A 27,806-nucleotide genomic window follows, 5' to 3' on the forward strand; every position below is an offset into this window, starting at 1 on the left:
CCTGAGAGCCGCCGCGGAGCCCCGGGCCATGCGGCCGGAGCCCCGGGCCATGCGGCCCCCGCCGCCGCCGCTGTCGCTCCTGTCGCTGCTGCTGCCGCCGCTGCTGCTGCTCGGCAGCCACGGCACCGCCGCGCCCCCGGCAGGTAAGCCGGGCCCGGGGAGGCGTCGTCCGCAGCGGGGGGGCAGGAGGGGGGCGACCCGAGGGGTGCCGCGCGCGGGGCAGGGGTCCGCGGGGAGCCCCGAGTGGAGCGGGAGCTGGCGCGAGGCCCGCCGCGGGTGCGGGGCGTGGGCTGGAGCCCCGGGAATTGCGCGCAGTCCCCCGGCGGGGAGCCCGCGGGCACCGGAGCGGCCCCGGGACCGCCGCCGCCCCTCCCGGCCACCCGGCCGCGGGTCACCCTCCGACGCCGGAGACGCCGCCCCTGCTCCTGCGGGACTCGGGCCCCACGGCGGCCCCTCTTCTCCCGCCCCCGCGCCGCCGCTCCCCGCCGCCGAGTGCGGCCGAGGTCCGCGCGCCGCTCGGCGTGAACAAAGGAAGAGAGAGTGCGGGGCTCGGGCGAGGCCGCCTGTGCGGGCCGCAGGCTCCGCATCCTGGCCAGCCTGGCCGCGGCCCCTGCTGCCCCGGGGGCCTGAGTTAGAAGCGGGGCCCAGGCTCGCTTCCTTCCTCGCAGCTGCGTGCGGCCCAAGTCAGCCGCAGGCTGGAAATGTCACTCAGTCCCACCGGGGCTGGGGATGTGTTTGAGAGTCCAGATGCTTCTTTTCCCAGGATCGGACAGGTGAGGGGGTGGGCAGCACTCAGAAGTGCCCCGAACCCCGGTCGTGTTGGTGTTGGCGGCGGGGGCTCCAGGGAACCAGACTTTGAATGCCGGCTCAGCTCCCGTCCAGACAGCCCTTTCCTAGGTCAGTCTCGTCCCTCTGACACTAACTGCCCGTATTTAGTACTTAACAGCCGAATCTAAAAACTCTGAGAAAAGACAAGACCGCGGTGAGGAAGGTGTTTTGCTGGTTCTTTCCCCAGGACAGACTGTCCCAGGTTGGGGAGCTCTTAAATAGTCTCTAGAAGGTAGAAGTTTTCGCCCATGTGAAACTCGGGGTGTGGGTTAGGTCTCTTTCTTCTGCCAGCATCACTTAGAAAGGCTCTTACATTCCACAGCTCCTTGATAAGGGGAGCCTTGCATGTGAGGCTGTGTGCTCTGGGCCAAATGGTGGTTTTCTGTTGAGACAGATGGATTTGAATCCTGACTTCACCCCTCCCCAGCTTCAGGTCTTGAGCAATCTCTGTTCTGCCCTCCCCCGGCCTCCTTCAGTTGGAATCTGGGCTTTGGCAAAATGTTGGTAACTGCCGGAGCCGAGTGATGGGCTTAGTGCTGGTTACTTTCAACTAGTGCTACGGCTCACTAGTGGGGGTCTATGCAGCATACATGACCTCTCTGCTGTGAGTCCGACTGGGAGAGAAATATTTAAAAACTTTGCTGTTTGACATTGCCCAACACCTAAGGCCATGCCCCTCTTTCTAGTAATTTATCTTTTAGTCTTCTACCAAAGTTTGGGTTTGTGTGATGCCTGAGAAATAAACTGGTGTGGGGGCACCTGGGTGGCTCATTTGGTTAAGCATCAGACTCCTGATTTCAGCTCAAGTCATGAGATCAAGCCCCACGTCAGCTCCCCTGGGCATGGAGCCAGCTTAAGATTCATTTTCTCTCTCTCTCTCTCTCTCTCTCTCTCTCTCTCTGTCTCCGAGTGCCTCCGTCCCCGAGTGCCTGGGTGGCTCAGTCATTAAGCATCCACCTTTGGCTCAGGTAGTGATTCCAGGGTCCTGGTATGGAGCTCTGCATGGGCCTCCCTGCTTGGCAGGAGGCCTGCTTCTCCCTCTCCCACTTCCCCTGCTTGTGTTCCCTCTCTCGCTGTCTCTCTGTCAAATAAATAAATAAAAACTTTAGGAGAAAAAAAAAAGATTCTACTCTCCCTCTGTTGCTCCCCCCACAAAGGAAATAAAATATCCTTCATCATAGATCCTTTGAAAAATAGCACTATGCTATACTAATCTGTTTTGTGACTACTTGAAATTTTTTTCATAATAAATTATTAGAAAAACTAACTGGGATATTTTAAGGAGAAACTATGTTAATCAAAGCACAGAGTGGAGCTATTAACAACTAACAATAGAAAAATTTCCATGCTTTTTCATAATTCACAAGTGTCCTGCAGTAATCATGAAATGGCTTTTACCGTCAGAAAAAAAATAAATAAATATTGGAAACAAATTTTTAAAAAGGAAAACTTATAATATCTACCCCTTAGAGGTGTTTCAGGGATAACATATGTAAAATACTGGACCTGATCTAAATTGTAGCGTAGGGGAGGAAAACTTTTCCTTTCTTGCCTTCTGGGTTCTTCGACTAATCTAATAATTAAGTTGACATGAGACAGAGTGACAGGAGAAAAATATTTAATTTTGTTCCTATGGGAGCTTATAAAAATATGAGGGTCGAAGAAGCGACCAAAGTTTTCACCTTTCCTACCTTTTAGATATAGAAATAGTGATTTGCAGAGATTTAACCAAACAAGGGGGTTTGAGTTTGGGGTCGCAAATTAATGAGGAAGTAACCAAGTTTGTTTATGCAACCTTCTCAGCCTCCAGTTCCATCTCTGAGTCAAGATGCCCTTTGCCCTCCGGCTATAGGGAGAATACCATCACAAGAGAGATTCAGTTCCTGCTTTCAGGGGGAAAAAGAAAAGTCAGAATGTCCTTTTTGCACTGACTGTTTTTTGAGTAACTGTAATTCCAAATAATGAACATGTAAAAAAAAAAAAAAAAATGCCGAAGTGACATATATTGGGGTGGCATATTTTGGTCCCTTCAGTAGTAATGCTTTAAGCAGTGGCCGTTTGCTTTAGATCAAAAATTAATCAGCCCCACTACAGTGCAGTAAATCAACCGTCTTTCTGACCATCGACCTGAACGTTGAAGAATTGAGGCTTTTATTTGTATTCGTACCTGCTCTTAGTTTAGTAGTAGGTTGAAAAGGCACTTGTGCCATAGAATTTTGTTACCATGATTTGCTGGCTTGACCATCCAAAGCTTCTGATGCACGGAGAGGCTGCTGAAAAAGACAATAAATGCCCCAAAACAGGAACCATTGCAAATGAAGGTGCATTAAGCAACTCTTTTCTTTTAAGATTTATTTATTTGAGAGAGAGCATGCAGGGGGAGGGGCAGAGGGAAAGAGAGAAAGAGAGAAGCAGACTCCCGCTGAGCACAGAATCCAACACAGGACTCGATCTCACAACCCTGAGATGGTGACCAGAGCCCAAATCAAAAGTTGGGTGCTTAACTGACTGAGCCACCCAGACGGTCCCGCAGCAAGTAACTCTTGTCTGCCCATCCACTCAGCAGTTGAAACTACTAAGCAACTGTCATGTTTTGGGGCAAACTGAAAATGATAGTAATAGCGTTTATTAGGCTCCTTTTCTAGGTCAGACAACGTTTTGTAAACATGCACTGTCTTTCTTTTCCCCACCATTCTCTTCAAGTAGGAGATAGCCCCATCTGTTCTCAAGGAGACAAAACTGACCTTTTTAGGTGGGGACAAATGGTCTGGGCAAATAAGTGGATGTCTAGGACTTACTGACCAGAGCAACTTGCTGGTTACAGCTGAGCGTTCAGGGAACGCTTTTTGATATCTCCTCACCTGCAAAGTCATGGACGTTCATCATAACACCCCATCCATGGGAGGAATCTGAAGGGTCTTTGGATGTCAAGATTAAATGATTAATTTTAGTGTGAATTTCTTTTAATGCACTTTATTTTATTCTCTGTGTGTGATGTGTGGGAGTTTTTTGGAAGATTTTATTTATTGTATTTGAGACAGAGGGAGAGATCATGAGTGGGGGTGGGCGAGGGACAGAGGAAGAGGGAGAAGCAGACTCCCCGCTGAGTGGGGAGCTCCGTGTGGGACTCGATCCCAGGACCCTGAGTTCATGACCCGAGCCGAAGGCAGACGCTTAACCAACTGAGCCGCCCAGGCGCCACTCTGTGTGTGATGTATGTTAACCAAACTGTCTTTCTGAGACCCAGGCTAGCCTTTTCTTAAATACGCATAAAGTCTCAAATGCCTGGGTCCAGGCTGCATCCAAGGTCAAGGGCAGGGCAGGAAGGGGGCGCAGGAGGAGCTCTAGCTGTGAGTGGCAGAGAATACCCTTCACACGGGTGATCACTACGTCATCTCTTACCATGAGTAGCTTGTGGGTGACTGCCCGCATAGACCGCGGAGAGGGAAGGGACTGGAACTGTGTACACCCTACCGTTACTTCGAGCTTCTGTCTCATAAGAGCTGGGGTGTCATTAAAGCCCTGGTGTCCACCTCCAGGGACCGTCTTACTTCCTGGTGTTGTAACAAATCACCCCCAGTTGAGCGCCTTCAAACAACACGTAAGCAGTGCCTTTACACAACGAGAGAATGTATTGTCTTACAGCTCCAGAGGTCAGAAGTCAGATGCTGGTTCCACTGGGCTAAACTGAAGGTGTCCATGGGGATGCATTCTTTTCTGGAGGTTCTAGAGGGAGAATCGTTGCCTTGGCTCCTCCAGCTTCGGAGAAATACCCCTGTGATGACATTGGGTCCACCCAGCAATTTCTGGATAAGCTCCCTATTTTAAGGTCTGATGAGGAACCTAAATTCCATCTACACCCTCTGTTCCCCTTTGCCATGAAACCTAATATATTCACTGAACACAGATATCTTTGGGGAAGGGGCGCTATTCTGCCTACATCAAGGGCAGACCATCAATTACATGCTCAGCGCGGGGCTCGGCGCCCCGTCGCGGGTCCCTGAAGACAGCGTCTGGGTGACCGGGTGCTGCCCGCCACCTGCACAGGCAGCCGTGCCATGAGGAATCGGGACACCCTGAAATAGTCACGTCTTAGACATTTACTCAAACAGCAGTGTCTGATTTGCCCTTCATCTGCTATCTTGCGCGTGCCCCTCGCTCCAGCTCCAGGAGAGAGGGCATGGTTCCACGATTCAGGAGAAAACCGAGGCTCAGCTGTGTCAGCCGAACCTGTGGCTGTAGGTCACAGGATCAGGATTTCAGCCTAAGCCCTTTGTCTGTAAGTTCTGTTCTCCTTCCGCAGAGCCCTTGCGGACACGTTGGACAGCAGGCACCATGACCCTAGATACACTGACTCTTTGGAGCCGAGCAGATAGGTCACAGCCCGGAGCTGTCCACCCATGCCCTGCTGCAGCAGAGACCAAACAAAAGGGAGGAACTTGAGCATAAAGCAAGGAAGGAAAAAGGGAACCTAAGCTCTGCCTGGTTTACGAGTGGAAGAATGAACCGCTGAGGACCAGAAATCGGTTATGTACTCTCTGAAGGCAAGCCCACCGCTGGGCTGCGGGCCAGTCACTCCCCAGATCTGGAGTGCCTGCTCTTCCAGGCAGGGGGGATAAAACAATCCCCAATTCAACAACACCCAGCCTTCCTGGAGCTCCCCACTCTCGTGTTCAGAGGTACCGTCGATAAACCGTTAGCAATGTGGAGAGGCACGGGCCACAAGGTGCTCGCCCTGTCCTCAGCCCCATGCATAAAACTAGGTCGTTCTCTCCTCATAATGACACTGCAAAGTCTGTACTGTACCCATTTTACAGATGATACAACTGAGGCACAAAGAAGTTAAACAACTTGCCCAAGGTCCTAAGGAGCATGCAGCTTTGAACTCAGGCTGTCTAGTTCTGGAATCCATGCTCCTAAGCACCATGGTGTAAACAGAGGACCCAGGTGGTGACTTAGCACCACGCGGGTGAGTCAAGCAGAGACAGGGACCCCCGCGCCCTGCGCGTTTTACACAGGAAACCACTCTAGTGAGAGCAGAGACCGGAAGGGAGTAGGGGGGAGAGCTGTGGCCTAAGGGGAAAGAAGGTTCCAGAGAAGGAGCCGCAGGGGCAGGCTCTGAGTTTCCCAGGAACAAGGAGGGCCCGTGAGGGCTGTGGTGCAGGGGCGAGGCAGTTCAAGGTCGGGCCTTCCGAGAGGTGCAGAGGGCAGGGCGGTGAGGCAGTTGCTACGGAGTGGGCAGTCTCCGGTGCTTCATTGTGAAACCCTCGGTTTTAAGACTTGTTATCATCTCTGAATGTGGTAGGGCAGGGGATTCCAGGAAAGTCAAATGTCAGAGTAACACTGCGGGGCAGCTCCCCACACGTCGGGAAAATGAAAGCTGAAGAACGTAGAAGGCCCATCTGGAGACTCCACGTTTACGGGGAAGCCTTTCTTCTGGCCCACCTGTCACTTGGGGTGGACCCGCCCTTCCTGCTCGGGCCCTTGGTGCTTCCTTCCTTAGCTGATGTCTGGATCTTGGAGATCCGGGCGCCAGGAGACAGTCCTCCCCAGAGACGGGGGCATGGTGGAGGGCACCGCGGCAGGCGAGATAATGGCCCCCAAAGATATCCACGTCCTAAGCCCCAGAGCTTGTGGCTGCGTGACCTCATGTGGGAAATGGGCTCCATGGTCCCAGTGTCGTCACAAGGGTCCTCAAAAGATGGAAGAGGGAGGCAAGAGAGTCAGACCAGTGTGGTGACAGCATGGAAGGGAATCGGCCTGGTCTCCTCAACACGGGGTCCTGGGGAAACAGCCACATGCAGAAGAAGGAAACTGGACCAGAAGCTTTCTCACGCCGTATGCAAAGATAAGCTCAAAATGGATGAAAGACCTAAATGTGAAACAGGAATCCATCAGAATCCTAGAGGAGAACACAGACAGCACTCTCTTTGACCTCAGCCGCAGCAGCTTCTTGCTAGACACGTCTTCAAAGGCGAGGGAAACAAAAGCAAAAGTGAACTATTGGGACTTCATCAAGATAAAAAACTGCACAGCAAAGGAAACACACGACAAAACCAAAAGGCAGCCTCCAGAATGGGAAAAGGTATTTGCAAACAACATAGCTGATAAAAGGTTAGTATCTAAAAGAACTATAAAGAACTTACCAACTGAATGCCCCAAAAGCAAATAATCTAGTTAAGAAATGGGCAGAAGACATGAACAGACATTTCTGCAAAGAAGACATCCAAACAGCCAACAGACACATGAAAAATACTCCACGTCACCTGGCAAGAGGGAAATACAAATCAAAACCACAGTGACTTACCCCCTCACACGGTCAGAGTGGCTAAAATTAACAACACAGGAGATGACAGATGCTGGCGAGGATGCGGAGAAAGGGGAGCCCTCCTACACTGTTGGTGGGAAGGCCAGCTGGTTCAGCCATGGTGGAAAACAGCATGGAGGTTCCTCAGAAAGCTAAAAATAGAGAGGCACCTGAGTGACTCAGTCGGTTGAGCACCAGCTCTTGATTTTGGCTCAGGTCATGACTTCAGGGTCATGAGATTGAGCCCCAAGTTGGGCTCTGAGCTGCACAGTCTGCTTGGGATTCTCTCTCTCCCTGACCCTCTGCTCTCTCTCTCCAATAAATAAATAAGTAAGTAAGTAAGTAAATAAATAAATAAATAAAATTTTTAAGTGAAAAATAGAACTACCCTTTGGTCCAGCAATTGCACCACTATTTAGCCAAAGGGTACAAAAATACAGATTCTCACGGGCACAGTGTTCCTAGCGGCAGGAGCAGCAATAACCAGACTGTACGGAGAGCCCAAATGTCCACCGACTGAGGAATGGGTGGAGAAGACGGGGTCTGTGTATGTGGTGGAATGTCACTCCGCCATCCAGAAGAATGAAATCTTGCCCTTTGCAGCAATGTGGATCTAGCTGGAGTGTGCGATGCTAAGAGAAAGAAGTCAGAGAAAGACAAAGACCGCGTGATGTCACTCATATGGCATTTAAGAGACAAAACAGATGAACACAGGGGAAGAAAAAGAGAGAGAAAAAAAAACCCAAAGCATTGGAGACTCTTAACAATGGAGAACAAATTGAGGGTTGGTGGAGGGAGGTGGGTGGGGGATGGGCTCAGTGGGGGATGGGCCTTCAGCAGAGCCTGTGTTGTGATGAGCCTTGAGAGTTTTATTTTTTTTTTTTAAAGATTTTATTTATTTATTTGACAGAGAGAGATCACAAGTAGGCAGAGAGGCAGGCAGAGAGAGAGAGAGGAGGAAGCAGGCTCCCTGCTGAGCAGAGAGCCCGATGTGGGACTCGATCCCAGGACTCCGAGATCATGACCTGAGCCGAAGGCAGCGGCTTAACCCACTGAGCCACCCAGGCGCCCCGAGCCTTGAGAGTTTTAATTACGTAAGTGATGAATCACTGGATTCTACCGCTGAAACCAATACAGTAAACACTGTATGTTCACTTAAATATTTATTTTTTAAGATTTTATTTATTTGACACAGATCACAGGCAGGCAGAGAGAGAGGAAGGGAAACCGGCTTCCTGCTGAGCAGAGAGCCCGATGCGGGGCTCGATCCCAGGACCCTGGGATCATGACCTGAGCTGAAAGCAGACGCTTAAACCACTGAGCCACCCAGGTGCCCCTAGAACTTAAATATTTAAAAAGGGGTACCTGGGTGGCTCAGTCGGTTAAGTGTCTGATTCTTGATTTCAGCTCAGGTTGTGATCTCAGGGTTCTTGGGATCAAACCCATGTCAGGCTCTGGGCTCAAGGCGGAGTCTGCTTGGGTTTCTCCTCTCCTCCTGCCCCACCTGCTCGTGCTCTCTCCCTTGCTCTCTAAAATAAATGACTAAATCTTAAAAAAAAAAAATTTTTTTTTGAAAAATAAATAAATAAATGGGTAGTCACTTAAAAAGAAAGAGAGAGAGAGAGAAAAAAAAAAAAAGGAATCAGCCCACTGTTGCCGGGGGAAGGAGTCAGAGCCAAAGAATGTGGGCTGCTTCTAGAAGCTGCAGGGGGGCAAGGAGCCATTTCTGCCCCAGAGCTTCCAGAAGGATCCCAGCCCTGCCAACACCCAGACGCTACCTAAGGGAGAGCAGTTTCAAACTTCTCATCTCCAGAACCGTAAGCGATCGAGCTGGGTTGTTTTAAGACACTGAATCCGTGCCACCTCGTCTCAGCATCCATGGGAAACTGCGGGTCTCTGACGCTGCTGGGCGCTGGGCCCTAAGGAAGTCCTCCCCTCGGGGGCGCTGTCCAGTGCTCACTGCGCTCTGGGGTCTGCGGGCCCCGCACAGCAGCCATGAGGAGCGAGCTGGGCCTGCCCAGCAGAGCCGCCTCCCAGGCAACCCCAGCCTGCCTTTGGCCTTCATGCAAATTGGTAGAAGTGCTGGTCCGCTGGTTGAATAAGGATTATTCTGGAACTGAGGCCCGCCTGAGCTCCGGGCTGTGGAGACAGCAGGCATTCTGGAGGTAAACAAGTGGCCACGGACTCTTAGTAACACGTCTTTCAGAGGAAGAGCCAGACAGACACCACTCTTGAGATGGGATGCGTTTCCCGAAAACATATGGTCTGAACTTTCTGCTCCGAATTCTGGAGCAGCACATTTTTCAAAACCCTTCTTTCCACCTCCTGGGCGTTGGTTGTTCATGTTTCCACCTCGGAGAACAGCCCGTCAGGATCATGTTTTCTTGCAAGAGAAGAGCCTGCGGCAGTTGTGGTCCCCAGCCCAGTCCAGGTCACCCCAGGAGGGCGGCTCTGACCTTGGCGGTGGCTCCCCAGGGTGGGTGTTATTCGCTGTTTGTAGCCCTCAGCCTTCACCGTGCCTGAGAATCAGCTGGGAAGCTTGTTGGAGATGTGGATTTCTTGGTCGGGGGGTGGGGGTGGTGGCTGGTGGTCTGTGCTTTAAGCAGGACCTTGGCGACTGTGATACTGGGGGTTCTTGAGGAACAGCGCGACCCTTACGAAGCCCAAAGGACATGTCTTACCCTCCATGTGCCTTTGTGGTTTGCACACCTGGTTTGGGGCTTGCATGTGTGAGTGTGTATGCGTGTGCATGGAGTTTAACACACTCCGTTGATGCGAATGCACATCCGCAACTAAGGCTAGTCTGGGCCCAATGCGTGTCGCATGGCCACCGACTCAGCGTTCACTTACAGACAGTACAGCTGTTTACCCCTTGCTCATGAAGAAGACCGTGAGCCCAGACTGTCAAGTTCACCTGCCCAGCCACACGTGCTTATTTGGGATAGAGCATGCATTCCAGTGGAGCCAGACTCTGGCACCCGGGCCCCATTGCTAAGAACTGCAACCTGCGGGCCCCAGGCCTCTCTTTCCCATGGGCTGTGTCACTGGTGCCATACTTAGTCCAAGGCCAGGGTGAGGGGACATGCATTAGGCAATAACCATTTCTGCACTTGGACAAAAACGGAGTTGTGCATTTAAATATTGTTGTAATCCGATTTTTCTCTCTCAACCCTCCCCTGCTTTCTCTCTCCCCTCTACCCCCTTCTCTTACTCCCTGCCCCTTTCAAGACTCTCTCTCCCAGCTGCCAGCTCCTCGAAACCCGAAGATTCACCTGTACAACGCCGAGCAGGTTCTGACTTGGGAGCCGGGGTCCCTGAGCAATGACAGCAGGCCGGTGGTCTACCAGGTGCAGTACAAATAGTAAGCCGGATCCTTCTGTTGGCGTCCTTACGGAAGGGGTGCGGGGAGCCCCAGGGCCAGCGGCTCCGGCTTGCCTCTTGGCAGGATTGCCAGCAAATCCGCTGGAAACAGATATTCCTCTTGTACTTTTAAAATCTCCAAGGACAGAGATTTCATAACCTCCCACCATGCGAAGGCTTAAACGGCACTGGTGTCGCAGAGACTGGGCTGCCTACCTATGGGGCTTCTTAGTTGGGGGGCGACTATCGTCTCTTTGGGTTCGGGAGAGGTTTGTAGAAGACGGCTTCCTGTCTTAAAAGGGCAGGAGGCACCTTGTAGCTTTCATCTTCCTCGAGTTTGAAATATCTGGTTTATTGAACTTTACAGACCAGATTTGGCCTACTAAGGAAAGTATTCACTTAGTTGCTACTAATTCTCGATCTCTAAAAGGGGTTTTCCATTTCACACATTCTTCTGGGCCCTCCTCTCTCTCTCACCGGCTTTCACACTTTCTCATCCCTTGGTGTACAACAGAAACACACAGGGGAAGAAGTAAGACAAAATCGAAGTCCTCGGTGGTTACATGTTTACTATGTTACAGAGGCTAAGAGAAGACGAAGTTAAAATTATTGGCCAAGTCGTTTCGTATTACCAGTCACACAAAGTGTAAGGAAATAGTAATGCTCTGTGCTTGGGACAGTGTGGTGGATGGAGATCGTGCTGGGCGAGAGGGTGCGTTCGCCCAGCCCTCCTCCCACAGCGTTAGCCACTGGACAGCTCAAGTCACAGAAATGTCCACGTTACTTTCCCCCTACACAGCTGATAGAAGCTCCCATCAGAAAAAGATAAAGAAATGGGGTGCCCAGGTGGTTCAGTCGTGTAAGCATCAGACTCCTGGTTTCAGCTCAGGTCATGATCTCCCGGTTGTGGGATTAAGCCCCGCGTCAGGCTCTCAGAGTGGAATCTTCTTCACATTCTCTCTCCCTCTCATCCACGTGCTGTCTCTCCCTCTCTCAAATAAATAAAGAAGATCTTTAAAAAAAAAAAAAGAAAAGAAAAAAAAAAGAAGGAAGAAAAAACCACTCATATTCATGAAGATAGATAGACATTGAAGTATACATTCGTGTCCGTCAGCAGAAAAATGCCAAATTGTGTCATGTTAACTAGTCATTGAACATTCAGGATAATCTGGTAGCGGTTGCAACTGTGTAAAATCTGGACCATATCTGTGGTCAAGAACAGGGAAGGAACCTGGAAAAATTACAGGCACTCAGTTTGTAAGAGGAGCACGTTTCCAGATGACTTCGTTTTCACCTTCGATGTCCATTATAACAACATTTGTTAAATAAGAATAGATTCTAAACCAGGGTTTAGGGGTTATGTCTGAATTACATTTAGCTGGTCCTCAAGTAAGTACAAAGCAATCTACAGTAAGCGGACAGATCCACAAGGACCAGGTACATGATCTGTGGGTCTAGCACAAAATGAAAATGGTACGAGGCCCCTTGCTCAGAATTACTGAGAATCTCAAGATGGCGGCAGCCACGTATCAAATTAAGTGACTCCTCAGAGAGGGGCTTGGGCCCCTGCACGGGTCCTGTGACCACGAAGCTTGCCCTACTCGGCACTCAGTAAACATGGTATCGTAGAACTAAACAAGCTTTTGGTGACAGGAAGTACTGACTAGCATTCCTTAGCTTTGAAGGGGGAAGTACATCTGTGGGTCGACAGAGCGCCAGGAGATAGTGGAAATATTCCTTAAAACCTTTGACGGTTTCCTTTCCCAGACTCATATGTTTATTATACTTCGTTTCCTTTTTGGAAAGCACTTTGGAGATGGTTTTCTCAGGATAGAAGATGGTTCTAGTAAAAGAAATAAAGGATGGATTGAATGTGAACGTCCTTCTTTGGAAAAGTTGAGGGGTGACGAGAAACTGAAACCCGGGCTGGTCTTGTTTTCTTTTCCATTCACAAATCTGATGAGAGGACGGCCTTTGCTCTTGTTTTGTTTTCAGAGACTTTTACATGTTTGGGACGGTTTAGTGACATGAAATAATCATTTTGAGTCTTGTGGGACTTAAAACTTTTCCTACAGCAAAGCATTACCGTAATTAGAAATGAAGCTGCCTGTTTTCTGGTAGTACAGTAGCCAAAGCCAAATTGCACTGAGAACTGTGGGAAATTTTCAGGTTTAAATCAGGGGTTGTAGTGAGTATGACCTTCGTGCTGGGTTGGACCCACAGTGTTTCTTTTTTTTTTTTTTTTTTCATTTAGTCCCGACATTAAAAACTCAAGAGATTTCACTTTTAAAAAACTTAACCTGACCAGCCAGTCTTCTGAAACATTTTTTATTTCCTTTTTTTTTCTGATTTTAACAACAACACGTGTTCTTTACAAAAAGGCTACAACACCCAGAAAAGTAGAAAGAATAAAGTTAAAACAACCTAGTGCTCTATAGCCCAAGAATAATCCCTATTCTCCTTCTGGCGTATTTCTCTCTAGACTTTTTTCCTAAATGCGTGCACTTGGTTTGAAAATGTGCCCGTGTGTGCGTAAAAATGAAACAAAACTGGGGTTATGTCTTTGGGTACTGCTTCCTTTTTTTTTTTTTTTCCAACCAAATGTAGTTAGGTGTGTGAGCCTAGTGATCCTCCTAGCGATCTCTGTGTGAACATTTTTACCGCTTGTTTTATCAGAGGATGCATCACACGTGATACAGTCAATGCTTCCCCACTGGCAGGTGTAGATGGTCACCAGCCTGCGTCCTCATACATAAATTGTCTGATTGTTTTCGTATATTTGGAGCGGAGGAATTGCTGGGTGCGAGGGGACACTTGCCATTTTTGGAGGTGATGCAACAGAGACTGGACAGTGAAGCCCACAGCTGCCCAGGTGTGGAACAAGTGATTTACGTGGTGCTTTCGGGGTCCCCCGTCCTGGCTCAGACACTTTCCTAATGTCAGCTGGTTCGACTTTCATGGCCCCTCGGAGGCAAATACCATCATTTATCCCCATTTTATAGATAAGGGGACTAAGGAACAGAAAAGCGAAGTCACTGGGATTTGAACCCAGGTGATCTGGCTCCAGAGTCCGTGTGTGCGGCCGCTGTGCCCTGCTCCCTTCATGTGAGAAAACTCAGGGACAGAGGCAGCCATGCTGGACACATGGTGAGGGGGGAGCCAGTGGGGACTCTTGGGGTGAGACTCAAACGACACACACCCCACCAGCACCCGGGCCCCAGGAGGCCAGAGTCGGGGGGAGCGGGGGGGGGGCACGCTCTCCAGGCTGCGCTCATTGAAGTGCTGCCAACATCCCCTCGTTTCTCTGGTTTGCGAAGACAAAGCAATGTGGCCTCCCAATGCAGCTCCCTTTTCCTCTCTTCCCCCTGAAATTGCTGTCTCGTGTCAGCTGTCATTTCAATTCGGATGCTTTGTCCCTCTTCAGACCCCTTTGTGGAGAACCGTTTTTCAACAGCAGTTCTGAGGCAGGGCCAAGTGTGGAGGAGAGGGGAGGACGGGGAGCCGGAGTGGTCCATTCCCTGCTGCGTGGGGAAGTGACCTTTGAAATGTGGGGAGCCTTTCGCCCAAGTTCAGCAGCTGGGATCTGCGGGGAGAAGGTTAGAGTGTCTCTAAGTATCTGTGTTACCTGTTTAAAGATCACTTACCCCTTCTGAAGCGCACCCCCAATCTAAGACCGGAGGGTGCCTCTGCTGGGGGACCCCTCTCCCCAGCAGGGGCTGGCCCCGGGTCTTGGTGGTAAGCCACAGAAGCCGTGGCCACACATCTTGAAGTGGACTTCATCTTGCCACTTGCCACTTCGACAGAAGAGTTCCCGGTCAAGGTCAGAGGCACACTTAGAAGCACGTGTGGCGTGTGGAAGACAGTGGCAATGATCCCCAGCCTCCTCTCTCCTCTCTTCTGTCTCTCCCCGCCTCGCTTTCTAGGCCAGAGCCGCTGTTGGGGGCACAGCGTGTCTCTACAGAGCACACTGCCTACTGCCCCCCAGTGGGGTCTCTAGCAGCCACCTCCCTGGTTTTCCTCAAGTCTGCCACCTGAGAACAGAGGTCAGAGCTGTCATTTACAAGAATATGTGCCCTTGTATTTAGCAGGGTTTTCATACGGGTGACGCAGACGTTAAATGTGCAGCTATGGAGTAAACAGAACCCCACAGTAGCAGGAAGCATGAGTGGGGTTTGTAGGAACACCATAGCTTGCCTAAAGATGCCAGCTGCAGGGGTTGAGCTTGGAGAATTAAAATCAGTTGCAGAACTGAATGGGAAAAATCTGAGAAAAGACTTGCATCCAGAATATATAAAGAACTCTTACAACTCAACAATTAAAGACAACTCTGTCAGTGGGTTAAAGCCCCTTTGGCTCTGGTCATGATCTCAGGGTCCTGGGGTCGAGCCCCGCATCTCTGCTCAGCGGGGAGTCTTCTTCCCCCCCCCCTCTGCCTGCCTCTCTGCTGCTTGTGATCTCTGTCAAATTAATAAATAAATAAAATCTTTTTGAAAAACACAGAGAAAGGGTTTGAGTAGATAGTTCTCCAAAGAAGATATACAAATAGCCAATAAATACATAAAAAGATGCCCAACACCAATATTCATCAGAGAAATGCAAATTTGAAATCACAGGGACATACCACAGCATAGTCGCTAGGATGGCTATAATTAAAAAAGGCATAATGGCAAGTACTGGTGAGGATGCAGAGAAATCAGAACCCTCATACGTTGCAGGTGGGAATGTAAAATGGTGCAGCCGCTTGGGAAGGCAGTTAAAAATAAGAGTTCTGGTATCACCCATCAGTTCCCCTCCTAGGTATTTCCCCCAGAGAATTGAAAAGTTATGCCCGCAAAGAAACTAGCATGTGACTATTTCTTAGTGTTACCCACAACAGCCAAAAAGTGGGAGCAACCAACATGACCATAAACAGGCCAATGGAGAAACAAATGTCCTATAAGCATCACACATCATGTCTGAAAAACACACTACGTGGGAAGAGCCAATCAGAGAAGACCATGCGGTTCATGAGCCCATTTGTAGGAAGTGTCCAGAGGAGGCAAACCCTGAGAAACTGAAAGGAGAGATGATTAATGGTCACCTAGGGCTTGGGGGGTTGGGGCACAGTGGGGAGTGAGTGCTAATAGATATGGGATTATGGGATTTCTTCGGGGGATGAAAAAAATGTCCTAAAATTGGTCGTGGTGATGTTTGCACAACCCCGCGAATCTCCTGAAAGTCACTGGTTGTGCACTTTCACTGGGGTGGATTCTTTGATCTGCAACTTGGATCTCAGGAAAGCTGCTTAAAAAATAATAATAATCTGCTCTGGGGAAACTGTTGGATGTGGCAGAAGAGTGAAATCCACGAAGTGAAAGCCTGTTTTCTTTTGCAGCTTCTCTGGCAGTAGGTGGTATGACGCCAACGACTTAGGTGTGAACTGTATGAACCTCACCAAGCCGGAGTGTAACTTCACCCCGAGCAGCCTCTCAACGGGTTTCCCACCACATTTCAACATCTCTTTACGCGTCCGAGCTAAGCTGGAGGACCTGGTTTCCCCCTGGCTGACAGTGCCTTGGTTCCTGTCCTGTTGGAATGGTAAGAGAACTTGGCTCTAAAGCTTCCTTTATCATTCAGGCTTTCTTCACTTTCCTCCTCGCTGAGCCGTGCAGACTCCACGCTCCCCTGTCCTGTGTCTCGCCCCGCACGGCCGGTGAACAGGTGGGTATGGTGGTCGAACCCACGTCCTGAGCACGGAGGCTCGAGCTAGAGGACTGTGAGTTGCTAAGACCAGGGGCTGGGAAGCCACAGCCTGTCGGCCACATCCGGCCCGCCAACCTGCTGTTGTAAATCAAGTTTTATTAGAACACAGTTGCACCGTCTGTTAATAATGTATGGTGTGTGGATGCTTTCAAGCTACAGCAGTTCAAGCTTTCAAGCTACAGTTGCAACAGGGATTGCCTGGCTCTTGAAGCCCAATTTACTAGGGCGCTTTACCAAAAAAAGCTCGTTGGCCTCTGGGCCGGATGGAACATATTGGCTTCACTGATCACCCTCCAGCTTCCTTTATGTTTAAGAAAGACTTTCATTCGGCCTCGAACAGTGCCTGGCTCATGGTGGATATGCCGTGGAGCTTGTGCCATGGAGCTTGGTTGAATGAGCAGATGTGCTCCCAGAAATCGGAAGGGGGCATAAGGACGGACAGATTCTAGTTTGTGCTTCGCTCCTTCCGTGATTCATTTCCCACAGGGTCGGCTGTGTCCCAGAGCCCCAGTGCTCATGGTTTAGGCAAACTAAGCAGAGGGAGAAGACAGCTGAGGGAGTGTGGCCACGGTCTAGCTATTTGACGGGCTAGTAAGCAATTACTGTTCATTTATCTTAGGTCCTATAATGGTATTTTATGCTTTTAAGAGCGGGGCGGGAGGTCCTAGGCTTTCGAGACACATACTGGAGTAGTTACACATGAAATGATGTCGTGTTTGGGATTTTTCAAAATAATCCAGAGAGTGGGAGGGCGGAGGACAAGGGGGATGAGAGGAACAAAACTGACCACGACCTCGAGGTGGGTGGAAGTCGGGTGATGAGGACAGGAGTTGTTACCACGACCTTCCCTCTCTTTCCTACGCGTCTGAGCGTGTCTGCCTTGGGAAGCTGGAGGAGCAACCCACAGCTTGCGCCAGATGGTGTGGGGACAGGAAGAGAAGGCAGCGCAGTCCCCGCGGGCCAGACAGTTACCGCGGACAAGTCGCCTGTCCTTGCGTAGAGAACCAGCACATATCTGAGCTGCGAAATGTCACCTAGCTGGGAATTAGTTAAGAGAAAAAGAAAAAGTAATGGTGAGCCCTGGCCCTGGTGCTGGGGAAGAAGAACGGAGTTGGAAGCAGGGCCTGTTGTGAAAGTCGCTGGTCCAGTGCCAGCCATCCGCAGCTCCCCGTCCTCCCGGCCTGAGCTGGGCAGCAGTGTTCCCAGGTGGTTCCCGGCTGGGCAGCCATCCCCTGCCCTCACTTGCAAAGTCGGAGGCAGACGTGTCCTCAGAGCCCATCGCTGGGTCCAGCACTTGTGCACTTGGGGGACACAACCAACACGAGGATGAGCGTGTGTGCGGGGAAGAGGAGATGGCTGGCGGCGGCAGCTGCTGGGGGTCACATCGGCCTCGCTTCAAATCCCGCCTCTGCCCCTTACTGGCTAGGTCTCTGGGCAACTGTGATGACCTCCTGGCTTCTGTTTCTCCCTGTGGGAGCGAAGATGACCTTCTGTGGCGGGTACGCAGAGCTGTGTGGACACGTGAAAATCCACGTTGCCTGGTCTACAAAGAGAGCTGGTCCGTGGAAGCTGCCGTCAGCAGTCACCCGTGGATAATGGAGACTCACCCGCAGATAATAGAGACTCCCTTACATGTGTTGAGAGAGGGCGGATCGTCTCCCCCTCAAAAGACAGGCTCATTTCCCCTCAAAAAGTGCTTCGTTGATGAAGAGGGCTAAGAGCGGCAGGCATTTATTCACACTCTACATCAAACCCAGGAAACCCGTATCATTACCTCTTGGCACCTGTCGCTTGGTACCAGATCCCGGATCCAGAATTCTCGAAGGGCAGCTCTCTCCACCCTGACCTTCTGGGGGACGAAATGACCGCTCAGGCTGGCACCCTAGCTTCCAGGCCCAGCCCTGCGTGGAAGCCACAGAAACGTCTAGAGAACATGTCCTACAGAGGAGAAAGGTCTGAGAATAACGTGGCTTGAGCTGGTGGCCGGGCGGGGGTGGGGGCGGGGACCAGGCTGGCCAGGTCTCTGTCTAGACCTAGTCTCTCCCCCACAGCCTCACAGTTTGCAGTATGGCTGCAAACCCTGCAGGGACCAGCCCCTTGCCCAACAGGTGCCAGGGCCTTGCCCAGCTGGGAGTGTGGAAAGCACGAACAGTCTCAAACGCACAACTAGCCACAGTGATCCGATCGGCTGCATGTGTAGACGGCGCATGGATGGGCCTCTCAGAACTCGTGGGGCCCGAGCTACACTCTCCGTCTGAGTGATTGTTTCGTACAAGAGGGAACCTTTCCTTCAAATGCTTCAGGGTCCTGGGAACTCTGTGAAAAGCTTCAAGAAACAGACTTCCAATGGCAACATCTCTCCAGTACTATATTTAAACATGGTCTGTTTATAAATACCACTTTTGTTCATTTGTAAGGAAGTACGAATGTGTATTAAACATAGATCTGCAAAGGAGCCAGGTTGTAGGTAAGGGGAGCAAGATCCTTGTCCCCGTCTCCCCCTCTGCCTGAAAATCTGACTGTGGTTAACCTTCCGGCTGTTTCTCTGGAAACCCAGTCATGGTGGCTGTTCGCCACGTTCCTAAGCAGCATCGCTTGTGGCAAAATGACCCCTGACTGATAAGCTGCACCTCCCTGGGGCCCCTCCAGTGCCTCCAAGGGACCCGTGTCTTCGGCCGAGTGCAGCAATTCTTGTAACTGCGTGTGGCCCTCACGGGGACTCTGGAAACTTCTGCGCTGCAGTCGTAAGAGATATTGGCTATTGGGGCTTTTCAGCCTGGGAGGCTTCTGTACCAGCCTCTTGTGGGTCTCAGTCTACAGGGAAGCCGTGTGCTGGGGTGGGGACTGGGCGGGGGCGGGGGTGGGGTGAAGAGACTGGCTCTGGGCCAACACGTGAACAGCTGCAAGGGCCCTCCTGCCACTGACCAGAAGCCCTGGTGCCACACTGTGGCCTTCCTGCCCCGTGGCCTGCCACGTGAAGCTTGTGCCCAGACCAGTCTCTGGGAGTCCGCTGTGCCAGAACGCGATCTCACTGGATTTAAAAATGTGTGTGTGGGTGGGTGTGGGTGTGTGAACACGCCATAGACATATATAATCATGTGTGAGAGGAGAAAATAAACCAAGACGAAATCACAGAGGGAGACAAACCATAAGAGCCCCTTAACCATAGGAAATAAGGTTGCCCAGGGCTGCTGGGGCCGGGCAGGCGGGTGGGAGATGGGGTAGGTGGGGGGTGGGCGTGAGGGAGTTCACGTGACGTAATGGCACCCGGTGTGGTAGGCACCGATGCGTCGCTACCTCCACCTCTGAAACTAGCAGTGCACTATGTGTTAATTAACTGGGTTCAAATTTAAAAATAAAATTAAAAATAAGATCATATGTTGTATTATATATAAAATGTATGTGTGTGTGTGTGTGTATACATATATATGTGTGTGATACATTGTGTTTGTGTCGTTACTCTGTTTCAGTGACCGTTGGGCCTCCCGAGAGCATCTGGGTGACGCCGGGAGAAGCCTCCTTCATCATCAGGTTCTCCTCTCCCTTCGACGTCGCTCCCAACCTGGGCTATTTCCAGTACTATGTCCATTACTGGGAAAAGGCAGGAATCCAAAAGGCAAGAGCATTTTTCTGCTTTTCTACATTTTTTCTACTTTGTTTTGATTTTCTTTCCTTCGGACTTTCTGATACAGCAAAAAAAAATCAACTTGGAACTAGACAAGGAGGACAGAGCGTCCCGGTGTTGCCTTGGGGTCTGAGCCCTGAACCGGGTTTAATCCTTCTGCTCAAGACCCGAGCTTCTGCTCCCTATGCTGAGCCTTCCCTTCTGCCAGGTGGCTCCAAAGGCCCCTCTCTGCCTGACAGCACGCCAGTCCCGTTGTTTGGGGTGCGCACAGAGCCCGTGGGGCACTCTAAAGTGTGGAGAAGGTTCTAGAAAGCCTGTTTCTACAACAAGGAATCCCCCCCTGCAGTCTGCAGGATTTATGTAAATTGCTGTGGTTTGTATGATTTGCAAAGAGAGCGCATATGAACAGGTGAAAAGTCTGCTGGGAGGAGAGAGCGCCTTCTAGGGAAGAAGACAGGGTGTGGGAAGGTTCGGGATCTGCAAGCGCCGGGATCTTCACAGGAATGCAGGAGGGGCTGCGGCGGGCCGCGAGGCTGGCAGAGCTGGCATCAGACCAGCAGGGCCTGGTCAGCCCTAGTAATATGAGGGACAGTGCTGGCCTTCGGTCATCCGCGTGCCTGATTGTCCAGGCTGCGTGTCACTATCTCTGTGAGCTTCCGGGTTTCCTAAACTCAACAGTATTATAATTGTTTTGGTTTTTTGTTGGTCAGTTTTATTGTGATATAACTGACATTCACCTCTGCACAAGTTTAAGGGGTACGGCATAATGGTTTGGACTTAGTGTATTATGAAATGTTATAGTTTTTCATAATGGTAAAAGCTTATGTTAATCGAGAGCTTTCTTTGCGTGGGGCCCTGCACCAGGCATTTGAGATACACATTTAGTATTTGTCCCGAGCCGTGTCACAGAGAAGGAAACCAGCTGGTTGAGTAAGTGGCCCAGGGTCAGCAGCTGACAGCTAGCACATCAGCGCAGGGACATCTGAGCCCAGGGTCCGTGCTCTGCACTTTGTCTTTTGTTTTTTTTTAAGATTTTATTTATTTATTTGGCAGAGAGAGAGAGCACACGCAGAGGGAGAGGGAGAAGTGGGCTCCCCACTGAGCAGGGAGCCCGATTCGGGGCTCGATCCCAGGACCCCGAGATTGTGACCTGAGGCAAAGGCAGACGTCTAACCAGCTGAGCCCCCCAGGCGCCCCCTGCTCTGCGGATCTTCCGCGCCGTAGCTCACACTTGTCCTTCCTCCCCATTTCTTCATGGTGAATCTTAAAACACTGAGGAAGGCAAAACTCCCTGAAGAGTAGACACTTATCATATGAGGAAGAAGGAACTCACCATTTCCCTGAATCAAAAAGTCAAGGTCTGGTCAAGTGGGATGGAGAAGGCCTAGAAGATTCCAGAAGGGATTCCCCTTTCCCCCTTCCTACCAGAGCAGCTACACCTTGGACTTGTGGATCAAAGATTCTAGGGCTCAAATGAGTGTGAGAGCCATCAAAATATCCACATCCCAGCTGTGAGTCTGTGTCCCCAAAACCAGCCCTGGATTTGCTGGAAGGACCCACGGACTTGGCATATGGTTGTATTCACGGCTATGATTCATTACAGAAGAAGGACACTAAGCAAAATCAGCAAAGGGAAGAGGAACACGGGCCAGACTCCAGAGGAAGGCAGGCACACGCTTCCAAGAACCTTCTCCGGAATGACTCAGACAGGACACACTTAATTCCTCCAACAACAAACCGTGACAACGTGTGAAATGTTGTCTACCAGGGAAACTTATCGGAGAAGCAGTGCCCAGGGCTTTTACTGGAAACACAGGCCCCTTCTCCTTAGCACAGATCAAAATTCCGGACTCCTAAAAGGAGAGCAGGTGTTCAGCATAGAAAACATTGTTTTCACCATTAGCTTCCGATATTACTTAGGGAATGGTGGGGCATTTCTGGATTCTAAGTTCCCAGGTGCCGGCTTTGGTTAGCCTGGCAAACAGACCCTCCAAAGGACAGCGGTCTCAGGTCTCTACAGTCTTTGATTCTGAATTCTAGAAATGCCAACTGGCAGCTGAAATAAACCCCAGAGGAAGTTTATACTTAAGATGGCTTTGTGGGTGGGGCGCATGGATGGCGCAGTCGGTTAGGTGCCAGGCTCTTAGTTTGGGCTCAGGTCACGATCTCTGGGTTGTAAGATTGAGCCCCAGTAGGGCTCCACGCTCAATGGGGAATCTGCTTGCGATTCTCTCCATCTGCCCCTGCCCCTCCACACTTGCGTGCTCTCTCTCTTTCTCAAATAAATAAAGAAATCTTTTTAAAAATTGCTTTATGGGGCATCACAAGCAAAAATTTTTCTCCTCTGCCTTGGCAGTCCCTCAGCGTTAAACAGGAGGAAGAAAAATCATCCATGGTCCTATGATTCCTAAGTAATGCGACTATTTTATATTTTTAAAAATAAGATGCTCTCTACATACTCTTGAGTAATCTGCCGGTTTTCAGCCAACACTACAGCAGCTTCGTCTCCGTGTCGCTGAGCATATGTTATACCACCGTTTCAAACGGCTGTGGCGTTTTTCTGCTACATCTCAAAATAGGAAAGCAGGGGCGCCTGGGTGGCTCAGAGGGTTAAAGCCTCTGCCTTCGGCTCAGGTCATGGTCTCAGGGTCCTGGGATCGAGCCCCGCATCGGGCTCTCTGCTCAGCAGGGAGCCTGCTTCCTCCTCTCTCTCTGCCTGCCTCTCTGTGTACTTGTGATCTCCGTCTGTCGAATAAATAAATAAAATCTTTTTTTAAAAAATAGGAAAGCAATCCCCTTATAAGAAATCCTATACGGCCATAATATATCTTTCCCTCTTTTCCCTGTGGGACAATGGCCACTTTGTCCAGGAGAGCAAGAAGCCTTTGACTAGAAGTTTCCAGAGGGAGGGCGGCAGCAGCAGGGATAGGCTGAGGGGAGGAGACAGAATCCTCCAGAATCTGGGACCCAGCTGTGTCCCGATTACGTAACTCGCCAAGATCATGTGGACCAAAACTCTGTAGGAGGCATCAGCACATTTCAGTTAAAACTAAAACCAGACTCGGAACGAAAAGAATGTTATTTCCCACCGTGATTTTTTTTCCCTCTGTCCATTGGCTAGCTCGAAGAATCTAGAATACATTAACCGTGAAGTAAGAAATAGTGATTTTAAAGTAGATGCGCTGGGCGTTGAGGCAATTTTATTTTTTTTTTTAAGATTTTATTTATGTATTTTAGAGAGAGAGAGAGAGTGCGGGAAGGAGAGAGAGGGATGAGCTGACTCCCCCTGAGCATGACTCGGGGCTCGAACTCACCACCCTGAGCTTATGACCTGAGTTGAAACCAAGAGCCGGACGTTTAATTGACTGAGCCACCCAGGCGCCCCATTTCAGGAGAAAATTTCATCCCAGACATGGGGGCCTGCTAAATTCCAGGGGCGGACCCTCCGTGGCCCCGGCAGGCCCCCGAGACCTCATAGCCAGAAAGACAGCTCTGAAGCCCTCAGCGTCTTTCTCCACACGGTTCACCACTTTCACACATAAAATATGTTCACTGCAAACCAGTGACTCTTTCAAAACAGAATCTGGGTGGTTCATTTGGTAAAACAGCTGGCTTCAGCTCAGGTCATGATCCCAGCGTCCTGGGATCGAGTCCCACATCGGGCTCCTTGCTCAGCGGGGAGCCTGTTTCTCCCTCTGCCTCTGTCTGCCTCTCTGCCTACTTGTGATCTCTCTCTCTGTCAAATATATAAATAAAATATTTAAATTAAAAAAAAAAAAAGAAAGAATCTCTTTCTTTGGTGACGGTGTTCCCTGGGAATTTGAGGAAACACTGGCAAAGCTACAAGTGGCTCAACCATATCTCTCTGGGTCATTTTCATACGTTCCTGTTGGCGTTTTTTACGTAGGTTAAAGGTCCTTTCAAGAGCAACTCCATCGTGTTGGATGGCTTGAGACCCTTAAGAGAATACTGTTTACAAGTGAAGGCGCATCTCTTTCGCACATCCTGCAACACCTCTAGGCCCGGCCGCTTAAGCAACATAACTTGCTACGAAACAATGATGGATGGTAACACCTGCCTTCCTTCATCCTTTCTGAGCTGGGACCAGAATCCCTGAGTAGTGTAACCGGGGCTGGCTTACGAGGTGGAGGCAGTGGCAGTGGGGAGACCCAGGGAGAAAGGGCGAGAAGCCAGCGCCCAAGTAGATTTAACCAGCTCGTGCTGAGATCTGCGACAGTGACACCACATAGACGGCTAACGCCGCTCAGTTTTAGGGTTGCTTTTACTAGTTATGCACTCAAGTGCAGAAGGCTGGGCAGGGGAGGGACAGTGTGTGTCCATCTCAGGAGGGCGTGGACACTACCAAAGCAGTTGGCAGTGAAGGCTGACCCGGTGTTTGTATCGTGTGCGGGATGGGCCTCTTGTTCACTCTTGTGTCGTCTTTTTTAAGCCACTACCAAGCTTCAACAAGTCATCCTCATCACCGTGGGAGTCTTTCTGTCGCTGGTGGCGCTGGCGGGGGGCTGTTTCTTCCTGGTGCTGAGATACAAAGGCCTGGTGAAATACTGGTTTCACTCTCCGCCAAGCATCCCGTCACAAATCGAAGAGGTACGTGTGCACACATCCAGGGGGTGACATGTCATCTCTCTGCGGCCCCATGGTAACGCCTAGGAGTCTGGCAGTGGACAAAGCCATGGACACAAAGTGTGGAGTTAGAAGTGTTTCAGGGCAGGGGCGCTGGGGGACTCAGTGGTTGAGCGTCCGACTCCTAATCTCGGCTCAGGTCTTGATCTCACAGCTGTGAGTTCGAGCCCCACGCTGGGCTCCGCGCTGAGTGTGGAGCCTACTTGGAGGGAAAAAAAAAAGTGGTACAGGGTTATTTGTACACCCGTGTTCATAGCAGCAATATGCACAACCCCCAAATGCTGGAAGCAACCTAAGTTTCTGTCAGTGGATGAACGGATAAACAAAGTGTGGTCTAGCCACACAATGGAATGTTATTCAGCCATTAAGGGGAAGAGGATTCTGACTCACACAACAACACGGGTGAACCCTGAAGATACGATGCTAGGTGAAAAGGCCAGTCACAAAACGACAACTTCTGTGTGATTCCACTTCTGTGACGTACTCAGAAGAGTCAGGCTCACAGAGACTGAGAGTAGAGTGGTGGGCACTGGGGTGTGGGTGGGGAGGGGGAAATGGGGCGTTAGCGTTTAATGGGGACAGAGTTCTAGTTTTGCAAAATTAAAACAGTTCCAGAGATGGTGGGGCTTGTCCAACCGTGTGAATGTATTTTATACAACTTAAAAATGATAATTCTGAATTCTAGTAATGTATTTTGCCACAACTTAAAACAATTTTTTGAAGATTTTATTTATTTATTCATGAGAGCCAGAGAGAGAGAGGCAGAGGGAGAAGCAGGTTCCCCATGGAGCAGGGAACCTAATGCGGGACTCAAACCCAGGGCCCTGGGATCATGACCTGAGCTGAAGGCAGACATTTAACCATCTGAGCCACCCAGGTGCCCTAAAACAATTTTTTTAATGGCACGAAGTTGGTGGGAAAGGTAGCCTGGCGTGGCCAAGAGATTGCCTGTGGAGAAAGCCGCCGGGACGCCTGGCAGAGGGTGAGAAGGCGGTGGAGACAGGGCTGTAGGGCAGGAGCTGTGCACTCAGAAGGATTCTAGAGGACACGCACCCAGGGCTGTGGGTACAGAGCCGTCCACACCGAGAGCTCCCTGGATGTCACTAATATTCTGAAAGACCTGAGGGAGACAGGTGGACAGGGTCTCGTGGGAAGTCGCTTTCCTGCTCAGCATCCCCACCACCACCGCCACCCAGGCTCTGTGAGGTGGCCCAGCCTTCTAGGAGCTGATGGAAGATTATTTAAAAGCATTTGTCTCTGGAGGTTTATTAGCAGTAAAATCGGAGTAAAGGTACTGGAAACACCTAGAAGGAATAGGTGTTAGATAAGGTCCAAGTCTGTAGAGAAAGAGTAGTGCTTCTAGAAAAAGCTGGAGTCCCTTATCTTCCTTCCTCCGTCATGAGGTATTTAAAGTACCCAGACAGAACTCAAATTACACGTGAAGTCTCCCACTAGAAAACTCCAGGCCGATTCCACTCACGTGAGGCATCTAGAATAGTCCACCTCATAGAAGCAGGAGTAGAATGTGGTTGCCGGGGGCGGGGGAGAGGGACCCAGGGGGATGCCGTTCAGCGGCCATGAAGTTCCAATTAGGCAGGATGAGTAAGTTCTGGAGAGCTGCTCTGTGTCATCGTGCCTAGAGTCAGTAGTGTATTGTGCGTTTAGAAATTTTTTAAGAGGGTAGAACTCACGTTAAGTGTTACCACAAAAAAAAAAAAAAAGAAAGAAAGAAAAGGAAAGAAAACAAAAACAAAAACAAAAGACCTTCCCTGGTTAATATTTTCACACAGTAACAGCCCTCAGTGGGCGTTGGCATCTTACCTGCTCGGATCTCTCTCACGGTAAAACCACCAGCAGGTCCCTGTGAGGTGAATTTACTACTAGCTGTTTCTTTGGGTTGTGGGTCTAAAACAGAGTCTTTCGGTTCACTTCCCTGGGAAAGTGTGAAAAATAGATTTCAAAGGGCACTGAGGTTGCACGAGAATAATGAATCAGGTTTCACTTATATTTTTGAGGTTTCAGAAGCGCTCAGGATTGGTTTATGCTCCTCTTGTCGCCAGTCAGCTCTGGGCTCTCTGTGTTTCGATGTCTGTCGGCCGGTCTGGCAGCGAGACGGGAGTTTCTCGGTCACGCAGCAGTGACATGATGGCTCAGCCTGGTGCTGAGGCCTGAGGGAAGGGACAGGTGGGGCGCCATGAGGCCCCCTCCGTCTCTCCTTGCTTCTCTACTTGGTGTGTGTCATGTGAGGTGGAAGTGACCGGTGGGTAGAGGGGCTGAGGAAGACACGGGCCAACTTTCCCTCTTTTCCCCCATGAGGGGTGAACTAGAGGCCCCTCGTCCTCCCTCACCGGAAAGGGAGAATCCTAGAGCCACTTCCGGGGAGAACAGGCCCCAAGCCTGCCCCAGAGGCAAGAAGTCACAACGTGCTTTTCCCAAGGCACCGTGTGAGCTTGGCTGGCCCTGGGATTCCTGTTGAGGTGACTGTTGATGTGAGGGGCGTTCTTGTTTGAGAAGTGGCTTCGGTGGTGGTCAGAATAGGAAGGTACCAACTCAACCAGGTAGAAGGTCCGCCATGTTGAACTGAGAAGCTAATGACGCTGTTGATTTTCAACCTTTTCAAGTATCTGAAGGACCCGAGCCAGCCTATCCTAGAGGCCCTGGACAAGGACACGTCACCAACGGATGATGCCTGGGACTCGGTGTCCGTTGTTTCATTTCCAGCAAAGGAGCAAGAAGATGTTCCCCAAAGCACTTTGACCCAAAACTCTGGTGCGGTCTGCTAGCCTGTGGGGTGAGGGCTCTGAGCCAAGGAAGCTGCTGATGTCCATGTCAGCACTTTATGGAATCCGGTCCTCCATTTTCCTGTCCCCAAAAGGCCCGTCAGTGCCTGGGAAGATGTCACGGGTCTCATGGGGCTGACAAGCTTATTGATTTTTTTCTTCAAACTAAGAGTTTTCTAATCATACGCGTTTTCAGAATAATTCTACAGATATGTCCCCGAAAGATTAAGATTTCTCTTAAACACTAAAAAGACATGTAATTATTTGTTAGCAAATGGGCGTCTGGCACGCCTCTGACACTTTCTCGTCAGCAGCCAGGACACGAGGTCCCCTCCTTGATGAAGCCCCTCGGGCAGACCATGTCACCTGTCCCAGCCTGTCCCAAGAAGGGACATTAAGTGGCACTTCTTCATATCCAAACACCTGGCTTGAAATATGATTAGTCCTGTAAATAGTTTCCCAGAGATTAAGCCTTTTTTTTCCCCGTTAGGAATAAAAGACTATAATTAACTTTTTAAAA

The 27,806-nt window shown here is 50.4% G+C and overlaps 1 protein-coding gene across 1 annotated transcript; it reads left to right on the forward strand.

The window, feature by feature from the left end:
* IFNGR2 (interferon gamma receptor 2) lies at positions 1 to 27,806 on the forward strand. Its single transcript, XM_059392279.1, has 7 exons — positions 1 to 143; positions 10,364 to 10,496; positions 15,870 to 16,072; positions 19,708 to 19,853; positions 23,770 to 23,929; positions 24,313 to 24,470; positions 27,128 to 27,806. Exons 1-7 carry the CDS (start codon positions 29 to 31, stop codon positions 27,287 to 27,289), a joined length of 1,077 nt encoding a protein of 358 aa, XP_059248262.1. The 5' UTR covers positions 1 to 28; the 3' UTR covers positions 27,290 to 27,806.

The sequence above is a fragment of the Mustela nigripes genome, chromosome 2, assembly GCF_022355385.1.
Source record: "Mustela nigripes isolate SB6536 chromosome 2, MUSNIG.SB6536, whole genome shotgun sequence".
Taxonomy (NCBI): Eukaryota; Metazoa; Chordata; class Mammalia; order Carnivora; family Mustelidae; genus Mustela; species Mustela nigripes.